This window comes from Euprymna scolopes, chromosome 18 (assembly GCF_053919585.1).
Source record: "Euprymna scolopes isolate OS-2025 chromosome 18, ASM5391958v1, whole genome shotgun sequence".
Lineage (NCBI taxonomy): Eukaryota > Metazoa > Mollusca > Cephalopoda > Sepiida > Sepiolidae > Euprymna > Euprymna scolopes.
In genome coordinates, this window is record NC_136499.1 from 40514157 (window position 1) to 40532281 (window position 18125).

General features: G+C 29.6%; 1 protein-coding gene and 1 pseudogene across 3 annotated transcripts in view; one reads left to right on the top strand and one right to left on the bottom strand.

Moving 5' to 3' along the window:
* LOC145297587 (katanin p60 ATPase-containing subunit A-like 2) overlaps positions 1 to 18125 on the top strand; it is a 222265-nt gene that overhangs the window by 46726 nt on the left and 157414 nt on the right. For all 3 annotated transcript variants that reach the window (XR_013870276.1, XM_080143634.1, XM_080143635.1), the window contains exons 7-8: positions 3391 to 3471; positions 7479 to 7559. Coding sequence is in view for 2 of the 3 variants with exons in the window: in XM_080143634.1 (XP_079999760.1) it covers positions 3391 to 3471; positions 7479 to 7559 (162 nt within the window). In the remaining variant the exon portion in view is untranslated. The remainder of the gene's footprint in view (positions 1 to 3390; positions 3472 to 7478; positions 7560 to 18125) is intronic.
* LOC145301518 (5S ribosomal RNA) lies at positions 5689 to 5805 on the bottom strand (annotated as a pseudogene).

Here is an 18125-nt window from a genome sequence, read left to right on the forward strand (position 1 = left end):
CTGACCTTGTTACCTCAACTGTTCTACATTTACATATCCAATAATTCCCATTCAATATGACTAGACCAGCAAAGTCTCCTGTTCTGCCCATATATTCGTTTACTCTTTACATTTAATTTTCCTCTGAGGTCATCAGATCTAAGCTTGTGTTTATGGTGTGCAACACATCCAATGTATCATTTCTTGTATTATTTCTCACTTATTGTAAAGATTGTCTGCTCTTTTTGACTTCCAGTTTTTGCTCTGCAGACAGGATGACAGTGACAAGCAAAATATGGTCCCTTCTAATGAATGATTATCTTGCTTTCAGATAACGTGAAAGATCTATTCCATTCCCCATGTTAGAATAGTTTTTTTATTCGCTTAACCTTGTTGAATTATGCAGTGAAATGGACAGCAGAAATCGGAAGTCAAAATGAGCAGACAATCTTGACTATAACCCACTTCTCTATGCAAAACGTATCCCCATCCCTCACTGGCCAGTTGTCTCTTCCACATATAATGACATGACGTGTATATCCAGATTGAATATTGTTGTATTATTTTGTACTTAGATCCGTTACCATGAAAATGATGCTATTTGCAATTTTGCTTAAGCATATACACAACATAATCATGGTGACATATCAGGTTTTGTTAGATGATCTAAGTTAAGCAATGTTGAGTCTGGTCAGTACCTGATGAGTGACCATTTGAGAATATTAAGCACTAAATGTCAATTCCCTCTCTGACTTAGATATCTGTGCAGCTGGAGGCTAAATGTGAATTTGATATTTCCTAGTTTAGAGTGTAGAACCATTCCTATCATAGAAAATTGATTAAACAAAACGGATAGCAAAGGAAATCACTATTGTTGAGAAAATAATATTATCCAATTGTATAACTAATGCAACTGCATCTCATCTGTCCTCAAATTGCTTTGACTAACCCAAAAAACAGCAAAATCCTATGCTTTTGCTGTAGAGGCCTCCGGTGTAAGAGAACATTTTTTTTTTTTTTTTTTTTACAAAGAGTTACCACTTATCAAGGTCTAGAGGCCACTCGAGCATAAGGGTTAATGGGTATACATTAGTCAATGGGATGATAGCATAGTAAACATAAATAATGGAAATTTTGCAAATTGGAATACTTAGGTGGATGGTTCATCAAGAACTTGTTTACGTTGGACTTGAAGACAATCAGATTGTAGTCAGCTGGAAAGCAGAAAAACGGATGAGAGTTCCACAGACGTGCAGTTCTAAGAAAGAAACTTTGTCATGGAATCTACACTTAGGTTTAGGCACAGATAAAGAGTGGGTGAAATTATTGATAGTGAATTGGCTAGACGAGTGTTTTTCATGAAAGTTTGGCGAGGGGGAGCATAGATTGAAGCTCAGACGGGCACTTGCCATTAAAATAACGATAAAGCAGAGACAGGCTTGCAATGTCTCTTCTGTGGGAAAGAGGTTGCAGGAAAGAGAAAAGCTTGAAGCTACGAAGTCTATTTTGAACTCTGTTAAGGCAGGATAAGCTGCATCTAGCAGCTCATCCTGCCCAGATGTGGCAACAGTACTCTATCATCTACTCTCAAAGTTTCTGCTAGACTTTGGAATTCCCAATCTGTATCCTGGTTCCCCAACTCTATTAACATGCTGAAACTTGAATGTAATATGAACAAACATATTGCTGCTCAGCTTCTTCCTTAAGAGTGTCTCACTAAGCATGGTTCCTCATTCATAATAGTCTCTTTTGTATCAGTGGCAATTTGCGTTGTTTGGGATGAATTTGAGTAAAATAAAATTTTTTTAATCTGTAAGCAGAAAAATGATGAACCCATATTTGATATAACTAGAAATAGTCAACCACCTTAGCAGGAATAACCTTCTTAGTGACACACAATATGGTTTCTGCTCTGCAAGATCTACCGCAGATGTGCTGATGGTTATATCCCACAGGATTAGTGAATCTCTTGACAAAGGCTTCCTTTCTAGGGCAATTGCTCTTGACATATCAAAGGCCTTCGACAAGGTATGGCATAAGGGTCTACTTCACAAGGTTTCCAGCTACGGTATAACTGGGAATGTTTTCTCAATCATTAAATCATTTCTCCTCGATAGGCTCATAAGAGTAGTGGTAGATGGACAAAAATCGGAGGCCTGCAATATAAATGCTGGAGTCCCTCAGGGGTCAATCCTGGGCCCAACTCTCTTCCTGATCTACATCAATGATCTCCCTAAACATATACTTAAATCATTCGTTGACATCTATGCTGATGACACGACCATCTACAGCAACACATCAAAGGCTGTAAATGACAAAGTTCTCTCTGATTCTCTCTCCTCTGATCTCGAGCGTGTGGTTCAGTGGGGGAAGATGTGGCTGGTTACCTTTAATGCATCCAAAACCAAACTCCTATCCTTACATCATCAACGCTCTGATCCCCATCTGGCATCAATTGTGATGGATGGCTCTTGTCTGGGTGAGGCCCTGTGTTTTGACAAGCTTCTGGGTTTGACCTTTACTCCTGATCTGAAATGGAACATGGGCATCAAGTCAGTTGCCAAGGTCGCTGGAAAGATGGTGGGATCCTTCTACCGCTCCAGAAGATATCTCACTACTGATGCAATTCTCTATCTATATAAAAGCCAAGTACGTCCAAGGATGGAATACTGTTGACATATCTGGGCAGAAGCTGCTAAAAACAGCCTATCCTGCCTTGACAGAGTACAAAATAGACTTTGTGGCTTAGTGGGGGATGCCCTTTTCTTTACCCTGCAACCTCTCTCCCACAGAAGAGATGTTGCGAGCCTATCCTTGTTTTATCGTTATTTCCATGGCAGGTGCTCGTCTGAACTCCAATCTCTGGTCCCCCCTTGCCAATCTTTCACGAAAAACACCCGTCTAGCTGAATCCACTGTGAAAAATTTCCCCCACTCTATATCTGGGCCTAAATCAAAACGCGGATTCCATGAACAAAGCTTCTTTCTTAGAGCTGCACGCCTGTGGAACTCTGTTTCGTCTGCCTGCTTCTCACCGGACTACAACTTGGATGTCTTCAAGTCCAACGTTAACAAATTCCTAATGAACCGCCCTCTTAAGTAAACACTTCATCAAATCTCCACACTAACGTAATGTACTTGCAATAACCCTTATCCCTGAGTGGCTTCCGGGCCTTGATAAGTGGTGATCACTGTGTAAAAAAAAAAAAAAAAAAAAAAAAAAAAAAAACTCTTTGCAAGAGCATTTTTTATGCCATTATTTAGTTAATTCTTTAAAAAATTGAACATCTCTTGAATGATTTTGTAACTCATCATCGTTGTAATTATTTAAAACCAAATCCTTCGTTCAGCGATTGCTTCAAATTGAATTGTGGAGTAAAAATGTTGTTTATTTGTCTATTTGTTGTGGCAGTTTGGTCAGATGATTGATATTCGTTCGATGCTGAACGATGCAACACGGATGAACTGTGAAGAAGGCACAGATGTAAATCAGGTAAGATTTTTATCATGTTATTATAGTTTAGTTTGGTTGTTTTTTTTTATGGCATATCAACACTTTTTGAGTTATTTAATGCTTAATCCAGCCATTTTAGTAAAAGTTCTTTATATCTTCAAATATTTATTCATGATGTTTGGTTTGATTGTTTTGCTTCATGGGATATCAATCCTTTCTGAGTTATTTAATGCTGAATTCGACCATTTTGGTAATAAGTTTCTACGTTTCAAGTATTTATTCATGATGTTTGGTTTGGTTGTTTTGTTTTATGGCATTTTTGAGTTATTTAATGCGAAATTCAGTTATTTTGACAATTTTGCTTTTAATCCTTCATGTCTTCAAATGGTGTTCGATTTAGTTGTTTTGTAGAAGAAAATTGCTGTTTTTGATTTTAACTTTGCAGAACATAATTGAGTTGTGCAAAGAGAAAAAAAAACACAATAACATCAATGTTTGGTGCATTATAGTTAAGAAAGTCGGAGTCAGATACATTGCAAGATGAAGTACTGCAGCAGCATCTGGAGAGGTGTCGCTCAGAGCATGCGTTCAGTCTTTGAAAAAGTAAAAATCAATTTTTCAATCCAGTAGGTGCAAACCTTTTCTACAGCCCTTTTCTCATAGAAGAGACCTTGCTAATCTTTTGTTATTTCTATGAAAGGCGCTTGACTAGGCTTCACTCTCTTCATCCTTCTTGTAAGAAATTCACAGCAAGAAATCGTCTTAGTATTATATTAGCATGGATACCTGGCATTACCCGGGTCGACATAAAGTTCCGTTTGGACACACGTGCTATACTAAGGATATTGAGCAGTTTTTCATTATTATATGTCAACTCTATCGTTTCCCCCAGAACAATTAAAAAAATAAAAAAATAGATAAAAACATGGAAATGTAATCGCCCATAAAAAGAAGTATCTGAAAATCTCCCCACCAGATATTTCCTCAAAAGGGATATGAAGAGAAAAAGCTATTCTGCGGATATTGAATACTTTTCGTTGATTGTGTGCTGGACTCCTCCCCCACTAAAAAATAAATGAATCAAAGCAACTTTTCTTTCCATCAAAATAGCAGGAAGTGCCCGTGCGACTGGAAAAAAAAAAATCAGCCACGGTTTCTGGGCTCAAATGTGAAACGCAAAAGATAGGAAGAAGGCAAAAATGTACAGAAAAACGCTTTTGCTTACATGGCCATGAGTGTGTATGATGTCATGACGTTGCATAATAAGCTTCTTAAACATAGTCTTATATGATATGTGTGCGTGACTTGTGAAAAAAATGACGTAAAAAAGCCCCCCCCCCTTGACCACCACAGAATTAATCTTTTTTTTTTCTTTCTAATTTTCACATATTATGCATCCAAAGCATTGCTATTTCAGATGGTATCAGTTTGCCTGGTCAGGTACGAATAAAAAAAGTTTTTAGCAGACATACAAACACACACACACACACACACACACACACACACACACACACACACACACACACACACACACGACTCTCCTTTATATAACAAACTAGCATGGATACCCAGTGTTACCCTGGTGGACGTGAAGTTTGGTTTGGACAGAGCTTCTAAATCCATCGTTACCCCCCCCCCCCACACACAACAATTTTAAAAATAAAAGAATGGAAAATAGAAGTACTTTAAAGCATCCCCACCAGATATTTTGGCAGAAAGGATACAAAGATAAGAAGCTATTCTTCGAATATTGAGCACTTTTTGATGACTATATACCAGTTTAAGCGAACTTCTTTAATGCTGCCTCAGTCTAGAAAGATTTCTTGTTACAGTCTGTTGTAACGAGAACAGACTGAAAATAATTCAGTTTTAAAAAATAACAAAGTAGAATTTGTTTTAACCGAAATAACCGTTATAAAAATAACGGGGTTATATATGATGTATATGTTATATTGTTTGACTATGGTCGGAGGCTACGCTGACCGAAACATTGCACAAATAACGCTCAAGATGAGAATAATCCATCCATCCAGCACGACCATAGCCGAGATTGAACTCACTACCCGAGTTTGTTGTGTAATTCAAATCTTGTCAGTACCTGAATACTTGATGCTTTGCCAGGGCTATCAAGGGTATTTTTTATTGTGACGTCATCACTAGATGGGGTGCCTACCACTGCTTAAGAGAGTCCCATCTACCCTCGAGAGAAGGATAGAGTGTGCCAGTTTCTCAACCTGGTATTTTACCTTGCATACATACATACAGCACCTCGCCTTCCCAAATGGTCACCCTTCTGGTACTGGCCAGGCTCAATGTTGCTTAACTTCGGTGATCTGGCGAGAACCGGTGTGTCAACATGATTATGCCGTATAAATACGGAACAATGAGAATAATAGTCCAATCAAAACAAGCAATATAAACGATAAGTCTTCATTTCGTAACTTCATTGAGTTTTTTTTTTTAATTTCGATTGAATGGCAATGGACATAAAAAAGAAACAACTCTTCCGATTTTTTACAAAACATGTAAATGTTTTGAATTAGCAAACAGTGGAATAATGAATCTTTCTCTATCTTACACAGAGCATGCTCAAAAACCCACTTAGAAATTCTTCAGGTTGTGTCTATTGATTTATGTTATTCGTTTCTGTGTAAACAAAAGGAACACAGCCATAATTTATGGATTTATGATGGATGTTCGATGAGATTGTTTCTTTTTCTCCTTCCCCCCCCCATAATATATATATTTTTTAAGTTTGTCTACTCTCAGTAGTAATCTATAGTTTTTTGGTCACATAATTAAACAATGCTGCCTCTCGTTGCCAACATTTATTTGCTAAAGTGTCGGCTAAAAAACATCTATAGTTTTTTTTAATCATTTTTCTACCTCACCCCTTATTTACCCCTCTTTTGTCAAATTGGTGTTTTTTTTTTTTTTAAACATTGAATTAGAGGAAAGGAGGAAAAATATTTTTGAAGTATCTGTTAGTTTCCGTTCATTATCACACCTTTTCTTCTTTAATAATATATGTTTAAACTATAAAACTTTAACAAGTAATAATAATAACATTGCACCCAATATTATTCAAATGGTTAATAAAATTATGTACCCATAATAAAATCTTAAATAATGATTTGGTCATAATTTTCTCTATATACCTTTTTAATGAACTAGCTGGCGGCCCGGTGGTGCCCAATTGTAAGATATGCTCAAATATTATATTTTAATTCATGCAGATTTCGTGTTTATTATTATGAAGCTGAGTCGCTATCAATTATTATATTAGACCTAATATATAATAGTTATTTCAAAAGTAACAAAAAATGACTTGTATCATCTATAATATAAATATCACCTGTCTGTTTAAAGGTATGTATGTATGTATGTATGTATGTATGTCTGCCTAAAACTTTCAACAGAGGCGATGGATTTTCATGAGAACAGTATCATTTTGAAGCTCGACCCTTTAGACGACAAATATCGAAAAATTGGCCAAAACATTAATTCCTTCACCCTCAACTGGGCACTTTTCTACAGTGAGAGGTCGTTTTTATCGCCAATATTTTCAATTGTCTAGCCTTAATTTAAACCTATGTCACTTTCAGTTTGGCGATGGGCGCAATAGCAAAGACGTTAGGGTTTGTTTTGTTTTTTCATGCTCTTTGCCTCCTTTGTAGTACGGGTTCGCGCCTGCCTGCCTACTAGCACTTTTTTTTTTACTGAACACACACCTCCAAACACCTGGGCAATGCTGAGTACCCAGTCTAGTCAGTTAGAATCGAAACCAAAACATATAGCTCTCCCGCCTTATTTGTTAGCATATGATCTCAATTCATACGCATACCAAAACCTAAAAATAACATTTCGACTTTTAAATCTGATAAAAACTAGAATCACTTTAATTTATCAGTTTTGGTGCAATTAATAACAAATAAAAATTATCATTTTCTCAAAATGTTTTAATAATAAAAAAAAAACAAATGATTAAGCACATTCTTCCATGTTTCCCTGTTTTATAAATGTACATGTGTTTGTATATCTTGTAGCAAGATCGTCTTCTTAAACCACTGGGTGGTTACCTCGCATACAACAGTGAATGGAGAGATTTGGCTCAGCTCATCAGCCGGGTAAGTCTACTAGCTTCTTGTGTATTGTAACTGTATTTGTTTTTATAGTTATTTTTACTCCATCTGACTATATATGTATTCATTTTGGAGAAACTTCTTCCACACGATTCCACAGAAACACATATTGTCAAAAGAAATTTTAGAGCCAGCGTAAGATATGGCAATGACTCAACAACACCCCACTTGATGATAAACTATAGGAATTGCCGTAGAGTCCAGTGCTTGCCTTCCTCCAAGTTTATTTTGGCTGCTTGTAGGTGTCGCCTTAGATGTGGAATTTCTAGACAAAGGTATTTTTTGTACAAAGGAGTCACCGCTTATCAAGGCCCCGAGGTCACTCGACGATAATTGTTAATGAGTGTACAGTGGTCAAGGAGAACATGTCGAATTCATCTTTATCAGTGTAAATTTGATAAATTGGATTACTTAAGGGGACAGCTCATCAAGAATTTGTTCACGTTGGACTTGAAGACGACCATATTGTAATCAGCTGGAAAGCAGGACAATGGAACAGAATTCCACAGACGTGCAGTTCTAAGAAAGAAGCTTTGTTCATGGAATCTATGTTTAGGTTTAGGCACAGATAAAGATTAGGGCAAATTATTGATAGTGTTTTCAGCTAGATGGTGTTTTTGTGAAAGTCAGGAGAGGGGAGGACCATAGATTGTAGCTCAGATGAGCAATTGCCATGAAAATAACGATAATGCAAAGACAGACCTGCAACGTCTCTTCTGTAGGAAAGAGATTGCAGGGAAGAGAAAAGGGCATCCCATACTAGGCTACGAAGTATATTTTAAACTCTGTCAAGGCAACATTAACTACTCCTAGCAGCTCCTGCCCAGATGTGACAACAGTCCTCTCTCCTTGGATGTACTTGGCTCTTATACAGGTAGAGAACTGTATCAGCAGTGAGATATCTACTGGTGGTAGAATGATCCCACTATATTCCCGGCAGCCCTGACAACGGATTTGATGTACGTTTTCCATCTCGGATCAGGAGTAAAGGTCAGACCTAGAAGTTTGTCAAAACATAGAGCCACCCCAAGACAAGAGTCATTCATTTCGATTGATGCATGATGGGGATCAGAGCCTTGATGATGGAAAGATAAAAGCTTGGTCTTAGATACATTAAAATTAACCAGCCACCTGTTTCCCCATTTCACCACGTGATCAAGATCAGAGAAGAGAGAATCAGAGAGAACTTTACGGCCTTTGAAGTGTTGCCATAGATGATAGTGTCATCAGCATAAATGTCTACAAATGATCTTAGGATGTAATTTGGGAAATCATTGATGTAGAGCAGGAAGAGAGCTGGGCCAAAGATGGACCATTGATGGACTCCAGCATTCTGTGTGCTTCTGATTTCTACCCATCAACCACTACTTTTATGAACCTATCAGAGAGAAATGATTTAATAATTGAGAAAACATTTCCAGCTATACCATAGTTGGAGATTTTGTGGAGAAGACCTTTATGCCATACCCTATCAAATCCTTTTGATATGTCAAGGGCAATTACCCTAAAAAGGAAGCTTCTGTTGAGAGATTCGCTAATCCTATGAGATATAACTGTTAGCACATCTGCTGTAGATCTTGCAGAATGGAAGCCAAATTGCATGTCACTGAGGAGCTTATTTTTACTGAGGTAATTGACTGCTTCTCTATTTAATACAGATTCTAGCAACTTGCTCATGATGCATAGGCGACTGATTGGTCTGAATTGAGAGGGAGATAAGCGATCACCAGAATTTTTAAATACTGAACAGACTGATGAGGTTTGCCAGGGTGTTGGGAAGCAATTCTCCTTAAGATATCTTTGTAAGTATAGGAGCTTGTTCTGGTTCAAGATTTATAAGCACTATAATAGGAATGCCGTCAGAGGTTTTAGATTAGCTTAGCAACATCACGCACAGATATTCCTACATAGCATGTCTTCAGACACAGGAGGAAATATGAGGAGTTGGCGGCCCTGATCGCATAAGGTAGAATTAGCTGCAAAATTTTTAGCAAAGAGTTTGTCTGATGCTGACGAGATTACCTCAGGTCTATTGAAGATATTTGGGATAAAGCACACACTTCTATTCAGGATTCTGTTTGTTATTTGCCAAAACTGGTGGGAAACAAGCCGCTGCTCAGCTACTTTGAACTTGACGGACTGAGCATACAACTCTCTTGCATACTTTATTACTTTCTTACAATGGTTGCTGGCAGTCCTGAAAGCGGCTTTAGTCTCAATACATCTATTACGTTGGAAGCAATGGAAAAAGTGATTTCTGTGCGCAATGGCAGTAGCACATTCTGGAGAGAACCACGGCAGATTTTTGCTGGAATTTTTTGAAGGGTATGAAGTGGTCTATACCTATAATTAACAATTCTGTTAGGTCTGATACTATAGAGGAGACATTCTTTTTAAACATCGAATGCAGAAGTAGATGTAATATAAATGTATGAAAGCTATCTTAATCAACTATAGAGTATCGATATACTATATAATGGAGAGTTATGTTGGAGGGCTTATTAAATTTTGTTTTTATCCTAAGAGAGACAATTAAGTGGTCAGAAGATCCTAGTGGGGACAGAACAGAAGACGACATAGCTCAGAGCAAGTTGTGAGAAAAAGGTCTAGGAGACTTGCATATTGACCATCAGTGTCAGGGACATGGTGAGCTCGTGAACAATCTGAGTTAGGTCATAAGCAATGGAAAAATCATGACAGAACCTCCCCTCATCATCTGTCTTGTGTGAGTGGGCTAACCATTCCACATTGTGAACATTGAAGTCTTCACAGACGTGAATGTTAGCCGAAGGATAAGAAGACAGGATGTGGTCAATTTTCTCAGATATGCTTAAAGATAGTAACTGCTGTTACGGGCGATAGAGAGCAAATATAAATGCAGTGATGTGAGCAAGTGCAATCCGAAAGCATGTATGGGGCAATTTAGGGTCTTCTCTGGAGAGTTCCTACTACATGGAAAGCCATCTCTATTATATTCCATGCCCATGTTGATCTTGGGGTCAGATTTGGATGTTAAGTTAGAGTATTCTTTAATTATAAACTCATCTAGGGAAATAGTTGTTCCAATGCCAGTTTTGCTTAAGAAGAATAGGTCTGATTTGGTCTCCTGTAATTGGATTTCAACTTCTGGAAGGTTGGAATGTAGACCCCTGATGATAGAAAAGGAGACATAGTAGTGGCGGTCTACGTTGAAAGTCTGAGTTCTTCTTCAGATAGCTCATCATACACAGCTGTGAACTTGGCAACTATATTTCTTTCTCGCTGGCGCAAATGATATGATCTGGCTGAACGGCAAGAAAATGCCATTCACTGCCTGTACTTGCGTATCCAACTTGATATGGAAACGGTCCAGACACTCTAACATTATCAGACTATATATGTGGGCGACTCAATATGAATTTATTTGCATTAGACTTCAAGACGGCCAGATTATAGTCAATCGGAAAGCAGACAAGTGGTATTGTGTTCCATAGGCGGACAGTCCTAGAGAAGAAACTTTGAGAGTTTGTGTTTTTTCAGTATAATCAAAAAAATGATAAATTGGTCTAAAAACAAATATATCACAAAATAAATGTTACCAAAGGCAAGTTATTCTATCTAGTAAAAGAATATATTTAATTTTACAAAGAAAACAATTCGAACTTTCGCATTATATTAAAATAAAAAGTTTAAACACAAAACAAAAATGGCAATATTAACAAAAGTCCTACAGCCGCGAACAGATGTAAAAAAAAAAATGGAATGGAACACAAACTTTAGCAAAACAAAATTAGAGACTCGATTGTACAGCCTAGCAAAAAAAAAAAAAAACCCCAAAAAAACAAAAAACAATTCGGCTTCTCATAACAACAACTAATAATAAGTGTGTTTTAATGTTTAATTACTCTGTACTCGTTATGAATCTGTTAATAATGAAAATAAAAGTAGTGTGAAAAAATGTAAATAAATAAATCAAAACACAAAAAAAGACATATAGTTAAGGAAAAATGTAAATAAATAAATCAAAACACAAAAAAAGACATATATAGTTAAGGAAAAATGTAAATAAATAAATAAAAACACAAAAAAAGACATATATAGTTAAGAAAAAATTTAAATAAATAAATCAAAACACAAAAAAGACATATATAGTTAAGGAAAAATGTAAATAAATAAATCAAAACACAAAAAAGACATATATAGTTAAGAAAAAATGTAAATAAATAAATCAAAACACAAAAAAAGACATATATAGTTAAGGAAAAATGTAAATAAATAAATCAAAACACAAAAAAACACATATATAGTTAAGGAAAAATGTAAATAAATAAATCAAAACACAAAAAAAGACATAAATAGTTAAGAAAAAATGTAAATAAATAAATCAAAACACAAAAAAAGACATATATAGTTAAGAAAAAATGTAAATAAATAAATCAAAACACAAAAAAAGACATATATAGTTAAGAAAAAATTTAAATAAATAAATCGAAACACAAAAAAAGACATATATAGTTAAGGAAAAATGTAAATAAATAAATCAAAACACAAAAAAGACATATACAGTTAAGAAAAAATGTAAATAAATAAATCACAACACAAAAAAAGACATATATAGTTAAGGAAAAATGTAAATAAATAAATCAAAACACAAAAAAAGACATATATAGTTAAGGAAAAATGTAAATAAATAAATCAAAACACACAAAAAGACATATATAGTTAAGGAAAAATGTAAATAAATAAATCAAAACACAAAAAAAGACATATATAGTTAAGAAAAAATGTAAATAAATAAATCAAAACACAAAAAAACACATATATAGTTAAGGAAAAATGTAAATAAATAAATCAAAACACAAAAAAAGACATAAATAGTTAAGAAAAAATGTAAATAAATAAATCAAAACACAAAAAAAGACATATAGTTAAGGAAAAATGTAAATAAATAAATAAAAACACAAAAAAAGACATATATAGTTAAGAAAAAATGTAAATAAATAAATCAAAACACAAAAAAAGACATATATAGTTAAGAAAAAATGTAAATAAATAAATCAAAACACAAAAAAAGACATAAATAGTTAAGAAAAAATGTAAATAAATAAATCAAAACACAAAAAAAGACATATATAGTTAAGGAAAAATGTAAATAAATAAATAAAAACACAAAAAAAGACATATATAGTTAAGAAAAAATTTAAATAAATAAATCAAAACACAAAAAAAGACATATATAGTTAAGGAAAAATGTAAATAAATAAATCAAAACACAAAAAAGACATATATAGTTAAGAAAAAATGTAAATAAATAAATCAAAACACAAAAAAAGACATATATAGTTAAGGAAAAATGTAAATAAATAAATCAAAACACAAAAAAACACATATATAGTTAAGGAAAAATGTAAATAAATAAATCAAAACACAAAAAAAGACATATATAGTTAAGGAAAAATGTAAATAAATAAATCAAAACACACAAAAAGACATATATAGTTAAGGAAAAATGTAAATAAATAAATCAAAACACAAAAAAAGACATATATAGTTAAGAAAAAATGTAAATAAATAAATCAAAACACAAAAAAAGACATATATAGTTAAGAAAAAATGTAAATAAATAAATCAAAACACAAAAAAAGACATATATAGTTAAGGAAAAATGTAAATAAATAAATCAAAACACAAAAAAAGACATATATAGTTAAGGAAAAATGTAAATAAATAAATCAAAACACAAAAAAAGACATATATAGTTAAGGAAAAATGTAAATAAATAAATCAAAACACAAAAAAAGAAATATATAGTTAAGAAAGAATGTAAATAAATAAATCAAAACACAAAAAAAGACATATATAGTTAAGAAAAAATTTAAATAAATAAATCAAACCACAAAAAAAGACATATATAGTTAAGGAAAAATGTAAATAAATAAATCAAAACACAAAAAAGACATATATAGTTAAGAAAAAATGTAAATAAATAAATCAAAACACAAAAAAAGACATATATAGTTAAGGAAAAGTGTAAATAAATAAATGAAAACACAAAAAAACACATATATAGTTAAGGAAAAATGTAAATAAATAAATCAAAACACAAAAAAAGACATAAATAGTTAAGAAAAAATGTAAATAAATAAATCAAAACACAAAAAAAGACATATATAGTTAAGAAAAAATGTAAATAAATAAATCAAAACACAAAAAAGACATATATAGTTAAGGAAAAATGTAAATAAATAAATCAAAACACAAAAAAAGACATATATAGTTAAGAAAAAATGTAAATAAATAAATCAAAACACAAAAAAGACATATATAGTTAAGAAAAAATGTAAATAAATAAATCAAAACACAAAAAAGACATAGATAGTTAAGAAAAAATGTAAATAAATAAATCAAAACACAAAAAAAGACATATATAGTTAAGAAAAAATGTAAATAAATAAATCAAAACACAAAAAAAGACATATATAGTTAAGAAAAAATGTAAATAAATAAATCAAAACACAAAAAAAGACATATATAGTTAAGAAAAAATTTAAATAAATAAATCGAAACACAAAAAAAGACATATATAGTTAAGGAAAAATGTAAATAAATAAATCAAAACACAAAAAAGACATATACAGTTAAGAAAAAATGTAAATAAATAAATCACAACACAAAAAAAGACATATATAGTTAAGGAAAAATGTAAATAAATAAATCAAAACACAAAAAAAGACATATATAGTTAAGGAAAAATGTAAATAAATAAATCAAAACACACAAAAAGACATATATAGTTAAGGAAAAATGTAAATAAATAAATCAAAACACAAAAAAAGACATATATAGTAAAGGAAAAATGTAAATAAATAAATCAAAACACAAAAAAACACATATATAGTTAAGGAAAAATGTAAATAAATAAATCAAAACACAAAAAAAGACATAAATAGTTAAGAAAAAATGTAAATAAATAAATCAAAACACAAAAAAAGACATATAGTTAAGGAAAAATGTAAATAAATAAATCAAAACACAAAAAAAGACATATATAGTTAAGGAAAAATGTAAATAAATAAATAAAAACACAAAAAAAGACATATATAGTTAAGAAAAAATTTAAATAAATAAATCAAAACACAAAAAAAGACATATATAGTTAAGGAAAAATGTAAATAAATAAATCAAAACACAAAAAAGACATATATAGTTAAGAAAAAATGTAAATAAATAAATCAAAACACAAAAAAAGACATATATAGTTAAGGAAAAATGTAAATAAATAAATCAAAACACAAAAAAACACAAATATAGTTAAGGAAAAATGTAAATAAATAAATCAAAACACAAAAAAAGACATAAATAGTTAAGAAAAAATGTAAATAAATAAATCAAAACACAAAAAAAGACATATATAGTTAAGAAAAAATGTAAATAAATAAATCAAAACACAAAAAAAGACATATATAGTTAAGAAAAAATTTAAATAAATAAATCGAAACACAAAAAAAGACATATATAGTTAAGGAAAAATGTAAATAAATAAATCAAAACACAAAAAAGACATATACAGTTAAGAAAAAATGTAAATAAATAAATCACAACACAAAAAAAGACATATATAGTTAAGGAAAAATGTAAATAAATAAATCAAAACACAAAAAAAGACATATATAGTTAAGGAAAAATGTAAATAAATAAATCAAAACACACAAAAAGACATATATAGTTAAGGAAAAATGTAAATAAATAAATCAAAACACAAAAAAAGACATATATAGTTAAGAAAAAATGTAAATAAATAAATCAAAACACAAAAAAAGACATATATAGTTAAGAAAAAATGTAAATAAATAAATCAAAACACAAAAAAAGACATATATAGTTAAGGAAAAATGTAAATAAATAAATCAAAACACAAAAAAAGACATATATAGTTAAGGAAAAATGTAAATAAATAAATCAAAACACAAAAAAAGACATATATAGTTAAGGAAAAATGTAAATAAATAAATCAAAACACAAAAAAAGAAATATATAGTTAAGAAAGAATGTAAATAAATAAATCAAAACACAAAAAAAGACATATATAGTTAAGAAAAAATTTAAATAAATAAATCAAACCACAAAAAAAGACATATATAGTTAAGGAAAAATGTAAATAAATAAATCAAAACACAAAAAAGACATATATAGTTAAGAAAAAATGTAAATAAATAAATCAAAACACAAAAAAAGACATATATAGTTAAGGAAAAATGTAAATAAATAAATGAAAACACAAAAAAACACATATATAGTTAAGGAAAAATGTAAATAAATAAATCAAAACACAAAAAAAGACATAAATAGTTAAGAAAAAATGTAAATAAATAAATCAAAACACAAAAAAAGACATATATAGTTAAGAAAAAATGTAAATAAATAAATCAAAACACAAAAAAGACATATATAGTTAAGGAAAAATGTAAATAAATAAATCAAAACACAAAAAAAGACATATATAGTTAAGAAAAAATGTAAATAAATAAATCAAAACACAAAAAAGACATATATAGTTAAGAAAAAATGTAAATAAATAAATCAAAACACAAAAAATACATAGATAGTTAAGAAAAAATGTAAATAAATAAATCAAAACACAAAAAAAGACATATATAGTTAAGAAAAAATGTAAATAAATAAATCAAAACACAAAAAAAGACATATATAGTTAAGAAAAAATGTAAATAAATAAATCAAAACACAAAAAAAGACATATATAGTTAAGAAAAAATGTAAATAAATAAATCAAAACACAAAAAAAGACATATATAGTTAAGGAAAAATGTAAATAAATAAATCAAAACACAAAAAAAGACATATATAGTTAAGGAAAAATGTAAATAAATAAATCAAAACACAAAAAAAGACATATATAGTTAAGAAAAATGTAAATAAATAAATCAAAACACAAAAAAAGACATATATAGTTAAGAAAAAATGTAAATAAATAAATCAAAACACAAAAAAAGACATATATAGTTAAGGAAAAATGTAAATAAATAAATCAAAACACAAAAAAAACATATATAGTTGAGGAAAAATTTAAATAAATAAATCAAAACACAAAAACAGACATATATAGTTAAGAAAAAATGTAAATAAATAAATCAAAACACAAAATAAGACATATATAGTTAAGGAAAAATTTAAATAAATAAATCAAAACACAAGAAAAGACATATATAGTTAAGAAAAAATGTAAATAAATAAATCAAAACACAAAAAAAGACATATATAGTTAAGAAAAAATGTAAATAAATAAATCAAAACACAAAAAAAGACATATATAGTTAAGAAAAAATGTAAATAAATAAATCAAAACACAAAAAAAGACATATATAGTTAAGGAAAAATTTAAATAAATAAATCAAAACACAAAAAAAGACATATATAGTTAAGAAAAAATGTAAATAAATAAATAAATAAATAAATCAAAGCACAAAAAAAGACATATATAGTTAAGGAAAAATGTAAATAAATAAATCAAAACACAAAAAAAGACATATATAGTTAAGAAAAAATGTAAATAAATAAATCAAAACACAAAAAAAACATATATAGTTAAGGAAAAATTTAAATAAATAAATCAAAACACAAAAAAAGACATATATAGTTAAGAAAAAATGTAAATAAATAAATCAAAACACAAAAAAAGACATATATAGTTAAGGAAAAATGTAAATAAATAAATCAAAACACAAAAAAAGACATATATAGGGTAGAAAAAATGTAAATAAATAAATAAATAAATCAAAACACAAAAAGACATATATAGTTAAGAAAAAATGTAAATAAATAAATCAAAACACAAAAAAAGACATATATAGGGTAGAAAAAATGTAAATAAATAAATAAATAAATCAAAACACAAAAAGACATATATAGTTAGGAAAAAATGTAAATAAATAAATCAAAACACAAAAAAAGACATATATAGGGTAGAAAAAATGTAAATAAATAAATAAATAAATAAAAACACAAAAAAGACATATATAGTTAAGAAAAAATGTAAATAAATAAATAAATAAATCAAAACACTAAAAAAGACATATATAGTAAAGAAAAAATGTAAATAAATATATCAAAACACTAAAAAAGACATATATAGTAAAGAAAAAATGTAAATAAATAAATCAAAACACAAAAAAGACATATATAGTTAAGAAAAAATGTAAATAAATAAATAAATAAATCAAAACACAAAAAAAGACATATATAGTAAAGAAAAAATTTAAATAAATAAATCAAAACACAAAAAAAAGACATATATAGTTAAGGAAAAATGTAAATAAATAAATCAAAACACAAAAAAAGACATATATAGTTAAGAAAAAATTTTAAATAAATAAATCAAAACACAAAAAAGACATATATAGTTAAGGAAAAATGTAAATAAATAAATCAAAACACAAAAAAAGACATATATAGTTAAGAAAAAATGTAAATAAATAAATCAAAACACAAAAAAAGACATATATAGTTAAGAAAAAATGTAAATAAATAAATCAAAACACAAAAAAAGACATATAT